Below are 6102 nucleotides of genomic sequence, written 5' to 3'. Positions count from 1 at the left end.
ATTTCTTGATTATAATGAACCATATCGACACCATTTCATTGATGGTAAAAAAAGATTCTCAAACCTTTCTTAATCTTGTTTTTAATTCTTCAAACGTTCATTTTGGTTCGAATAACTCGTTAGTAGGAAGGAACGAACATACTAATCATTGACTGAAATGCTTCGTCCACTGCCCATAAAAGGGTATACAGAGTTAAAAAGTTCAAAAGAAAAGCAAATTAATGGGGGCACTGTTCCAAGTAGGTTTAAAGTTGTGGAGGAGGAGCCACAGCTGAGCTGCTTACGAGTGGTTCAATGATCTCAAGGAGTTCATTACGCAAACCTGTGAAGACAACTGAATCTGTTTCCATTGGTCTAAACTTGACCAAAGCTGAAGGGACTAACTCCTCATCATCTAGCGTTTTACCTCTCTCTCCCGTGGGAAAATGAGCGATCGTACGACGTTTAACACCGACAGGATGTATCAACTCAAATTCCAAACTGGGTTCCTTCAGTGCTGTGCTCACAAACTGCCATGGAAACAACACACAACCATTCATTTTACATTCTGAGCCATGGAAGAACAGTGTTCAAGTTATAACCTTGTATCTAACACTTAGCTACCATGGAAGAACAGTGTTGAAGTTCATGTATCTAACTAACCTCATATAGAGCACTTGTTGGCTCCCGAGGAGAAAAAACACCTTGAAGTACCACGCCATCCGGAAATTGAATTCTGATAACTGTTCTTGTATACTTCCTCCTAGCAGCTTTTGCCTGTTTTTCCTTGTATGATTTGGGAACCAAAAGCTGAGATTCAGCAATCTTTTGTTTCCTCATTATAGCTTCTCTTTTAACCTCTTCAACAGAGAGGTTGTAAAACGAGTCCGGTAGCTCGATGTTGGCTGCAATATTTTCAGGGACAGCAAAGAATACCCGAATCTGGAAATAATAAATCATCCATCCAAAACATCAGCCAAGGAAGTTATGAACAACAAAAGTAAGTAAAATATACTGTAAAAGAGTTCCTTACCCGACCCTCTTCCTTCTAAAAAGGAAACAACAAAAACAAGTGTAGATCAATGTGAACAAGATGGCTACTAACTACCCAGATTTAAATATTAACAGAAGAGATTTGTTGGTCACTTTGAACTGAGAGCAACAACCATACAATTAATAAAAGAATATCCCTCTCTTCTGATAGACTTTTTGAGTTGTTTTTGTTATTGCTTTTACATAGTGTACTTGTAAATGTTCCTCTCCTTTTCACTAATTATAGTCCAAACTATCTTTGAGTAAATTGGAAGGCTTTTATGCAACTTCCTTTCGCTCAAGGTCTCCCATTTTGTACTCTATCCAATTAAGCACCTAGACTATTCCAGAGAAACTTCTTTTGGTTTCTTCTGGTTGCCTCCAACATGGTTTCGAGGCTTACAGTTTCTTACAGATCGATCATCGACGTCTGACAACAGGGCTAAATATGCACTGGCTTGGAAAAGCTACAAGGGGGTGATGGGAGGCAGAACAAAACTTAAGCCAAGTCATTAAGAGAATTGAACATAACTATCACCGAGTAGAATTCTCTTATCTATCCATAAAAAAGCACTTAATCATTCATTGAGGGCTCTTGCTTGGCACATCAGTTCATGGTAGCTAAGTGGATGGGGCAATCATATGCTTGAGGAGGTATAAGAGACTACAATCTCTTAGAGCTATTTTTTTCTTGCTACATCCTAGTAAAGGGGAGAAAAAGAAAAAAATCCTAGGAAAAGCTACTTATGGTCCTTTAGCAACATTCATATCAGAACCACAATTTCAGTAACATTTCATTTGTGTTCATTAGAAATCTATATATTCAAAACAGAGACAAACCAAGGGAACAAACACATATTTTCTTGCATCAGGAGTTCAGATTTCTCTGTTAACCTTACCTGTCTGTCTACTTTCTTTGGTTCCACTAGTTCATCAGCCTGAGTTGTAGCCATAGTAGCAGTGCTGGGTTTCTGCTGTTGTTCATCAAGCTTTGGGCGGTCAATTGAATCCACTACCTTACCTAATATGTTAATTTCTTCCGCTGTTGGAACCTCCATGGTTGCCCACATTTCACCATCTTCCTCTCGCAATTTAAAACCCACAAACTCCAACAAGTCCACTCCTCCCACAGCCTCACCAATTGCCTCCTTAATTTTGGGATTACTCAGACGAATCTTCCTAAACTTTGAATTGTCTGGTTCCCGAACTATATTCCTCAAAAGCTTCAGAACGATATCCAATGAACTTTGTGACGGATTCCCTGATAAGAAAGTGCCAACGCAAGACTCCAGTTCACTCAGAGATTCTGCATCGTTCGTGGACAGATCTGCTGGTCCTTTGGATGCACTGTCGATGACACAGCTATCTACGTGCACCGAAACCTCTTCTTCAGACCCGTAATTTTGGCCACAAATCGGACATTCAAACACATTTAAGGAATACCCATTTCCAGATCTTTTCCCAGATGTTATAAACGAGTCAAACGGATCAAATCCGTCGGCCGGATTACGATCTGGGTTGGATTTATTCGATTGCTCTGACCTGTTTTGGGCACTGGCAATTGAATTTGCAACCGGGGGCTTAGAATTTAGCGGGGAATCCGAAGATGGATTAACCGGCTTCGGCTTTGAAATGGGATTTTGCGATGGGCGGGTAGGCAAGGAAGTAGTTGACCCCGAAGAAGACGACCCCAAAACTCTTCCCTGGCCCTTGAAACTGGCAGAAGAAGAAGAAGACAAGGGATTATTGAACCTTTTCATGAAACCCTTGAACTTGTCCTTCACGTCCCCCATAATAAGCAATACTATCAGAAACAAAGAACCCTAACAATTACTTCGTTTGGAAGAATATAATTTACACCAAATCAGCTAAAATTTTGCTCTCGATCACCAAGATCAGACTCGTCCATTGACAGAACTTCTATTATATGGGCGAATTGGCGGAAGATTTGAGATTACAGACTGGTTTCTCCTTTCCAGATCCAAAAAGCTGAGAGAAAAGAAAAGAAGAAGGGTGTTATAGGCGGTTGATGGTGTTCTTGGTCTTACAAGCCGTCCAACTCTTTTTCACCTTCTTAATTGTCTTCCAAGAAAATATGAGTTCCCTTGGTCACTCATTCTTCCAATATTAATAAATTAGATGTTAAAAGTTCAAATTCATCTGATATGGATTGTATTTTGTATTTAATAATTTGTTTTTAACAACTTTTCCAATATTTTTTTTAAAAATAACGAATCTATTGAATAAAACAATTGAAAATTCAATAATGTCGTGTTATAAGAAAAAAGGGGAGATTCATTAGGTTTAGGAGATTCATTAGGTTTAGGTCAAATTCTATCCACAATCTCACGGGAAAACTCATGTACTATTTGAAAAGTAAAGAATAGTACGAGTAAATATAAAAATATTTAGTTAGTTTACTCGCATCATCATAGTTACTTAACCTAATAGTATTGTAGGTTCTCTACGGGAGATTTTCATTCAACTCTGAGGAGACCAATCCGGCATAGAGCAGAAATTCTCGTTTAAACGGAGAATGAGAGAGAAGGAAGAAAAAGAGAGATTTTTTCACATTAGCTAAATGTGATCGGTGCTATGGATAAAATTCCCTGTTCTCGTTCCCACCCCAACCCGCCTTTTATTTTAACAAATTATATATATATATATATATATATATATATATATATATCTTGAAACTAGAAGGATAAAAATAAATTGTCGAGCTACAATACAAAAAGCGAGATTCTCTCAAAAGAGAAGGTTGCATGTGGCTAAGAGGGCCCAGTTGGAGACTTGGGATTTCAGCAGTAAATGTAAAGGTTGCAACAATGAAAGTTAGTCGGCCAATAAGCGAAAGAGAATTTACTAGTTGAATTTTGATTTGAGGAGGTTGATAGTAGGAAAACATGTTAACCGTGGGAACCGGGTTGTAGCTATACTAAGCCCCATCTTTTTCGTTTGGGCTCGACAGTTTGTATCTAAGAGATCAACTGAGTTCTTAACGAACTAGTTTCATAACGTAATTGTTATTATCTCATTTTGTTGGCCCAAGTCTGCCCTAATTTTCATCGACTGTTCTACTGTCGTCTGTTTGTATGACAGAAGAGGCGTCGAGATGAATCAGTCATAGTCATCGCAGAAAATACTCTTCTCTTAGCCCACATTGCTTAGCAAGAACTAGGGGTGTACATGGTCTGGGTTGGGAGATTCTTTTGACCCAACCCAAAAGTTAGGGTTAGTTGGATTGGTAACCCAACCCAACCCGAAACTTTTCACAACCCAACTCAACGCTCTATTTTCGGGTTGGGTTGTCAATTTTTTTTTTTTAAATTTTATTTACCACAATTTATAATTATTCTGAAAATAAAATATATTAAAAGTTCACAAACACAAATCAATTTATAATTATTGACAAAAATAATAATAATAATAAATTCAATAAAAAACAACGACCGAAAATTGTAACATATTAACATAGTTCAACATTGTCATAAAACTAAAAACAATTAAATACCGACATTTTTCTAGAACTGGTTACATAATAAAATAACAAAAATAAATGATAGATCATCAAATTAAATAAATAATAAAAATGATTAGTTTAAGAGGATTTGTATATAACAAAAATAAAAAATACAAAAAAAATATTTTAATTGAAATATGCTTATTTATATGTTACCTTAAACTATTAGAAAAATAAAAATGTATATAAATTGTGATATAATAATGTGGTATATAAATTGTGATGAATATTTTAATTGAAATATGCTTATTTATACGTTACCTTAAACTATTAAAAAAATAAAAATGTATACAAATTGTGATATAATAATTTTGTAATAAATTGTGATACAATAATGTTACCTTAAATAAATAATAAATATATTATAATTTAGGATATATTTTTAAATTTTATATATATATTATTTATGAAATCGATCTAAATAATTTAAACACTTTATTGTAAAGTGTTCACTCTCTTAAATATAGATATATATTAATAAATATTTATATTATAGGTATGAAATATATTAATAATTATAATAAATATTTGTATTATAGGTATAAAATATATTAATAGTTATATGTTAGTTTATTCTAAAGTGAATTTAGATATAAATCATAATTAATAAATATTGTGTTTAATAAATATTTATATTATATATATAAAATATATTAATAGTTATCGGTTAGTTTTTCATAAAGTGTTCAATATCTTAGATATAAATTATAATTAATAAATATTTGTATTATATGTGAAATATATTAATAGTTATATGTTAGTTTATTCTAATCAAAATTAATAAATATTGTGTTTAATAAATATTTGTATTATATATATAAAATATATTAATAGTTATGGGTTAATTTTTCTAAAGTGTTTAATTAAAAAATAATAAAATAATATAAACGAAACAAAGAAATTAAAAATAAAAATATGTATTATAAGTATAAAATATATTAATAGTTATATTTTAATTAAAAATAATAAAATAATATAAACGAAACCTTAGTCTCTTCTTCTAAGAGAGATCGTAGGAACAATCTCTACCTCCGTAAACTTCATCCATCTGAGGCCCATATAGCAATGAAAGTCGTTGACTTAATGCTTGATCATGGAGCACCCATATACACGGTACACGACAACTTTCTAACAAGAGCAGCATATAGGGATTTTCTTCCTCACTCAATTTGATAGCGAAGTCATTTGCGGAATGGGTCCCTACACTGAAAATTCTCAACGACTTAGAGTTAGGAGGCATGTTAAATGAGATCCCAAAAATGCTTAAACATTAAGTTACGGTTAAAACATTTCGGGAAGAAATGCCTGTAGGAATCGACTCAGATTTGGATCACAACCATTATAAAATCGTACAAAATCTATTAAGCTGAAATGGATTGGGCTGGGCTTTGGGCTTTGGGCTTGGTGGGCTAGTTGGATGGAGCTTAAATGAGTTGGTTGTTAAATAGATTTTAAATTGGGCTGGTGAGGTTGTGGGCTGGGCTTGAGCTGCTGAATGGGCTGTTAGGCTATGTGCGGTTGGTTTTTTTTTTCTTACGGATTTGAACCAAACCACAAGGCTACGAACC

The 6102-nt window shown here is 34.1% G+C and overlaps 1 protein-coding gene across 1 annotated transcript; it reads right to left on the bottom strand.

Moving 5' to 3' along the window:
• Positions 1-128: 128 nt before the first annotated feature.
• On the bottom strand, positions 129-3125 carry PUX2 (plant UBX domain-containing protein 2). Its single transcript, XM_023695792.2, has 3 exons — positions 1911-3125; positions 643-921; positions 129-509 (listed from the first exon to the last, which is right to left on the bottom strand). Exons 1-3 carry the CDS (start codon positions 2802-2804, stop codon positions 246-248), a joined length of 1437 nt encoding a protein of 478 aa, XP_023551560.2. The 5' UTR covers positions 2805-3125; the 3' UTR covers positions 129-245.
• Positions 3126-6102: the final 2977 nt, after the last annotated feature.

Source organism: Cucurbita pepo, chromosome 13 (assembly GCF_057944985.1).
Source record: "Cucurbita pepo subsp. pepo isolate OVF chromosome 13, ASM5794498v1, whole genome shotgun sequence".
Taxonomy (NCBI): Eukaryota; Viridiplantae; Streptophyta; class Magnoliopsida; order Cucurbitales; family Cucurbitaceae; genus Cucurbita; species Cucurbita pepo.
This window is presented reverse-complemented; position numbering and strand designations above follow the sequence as displayed.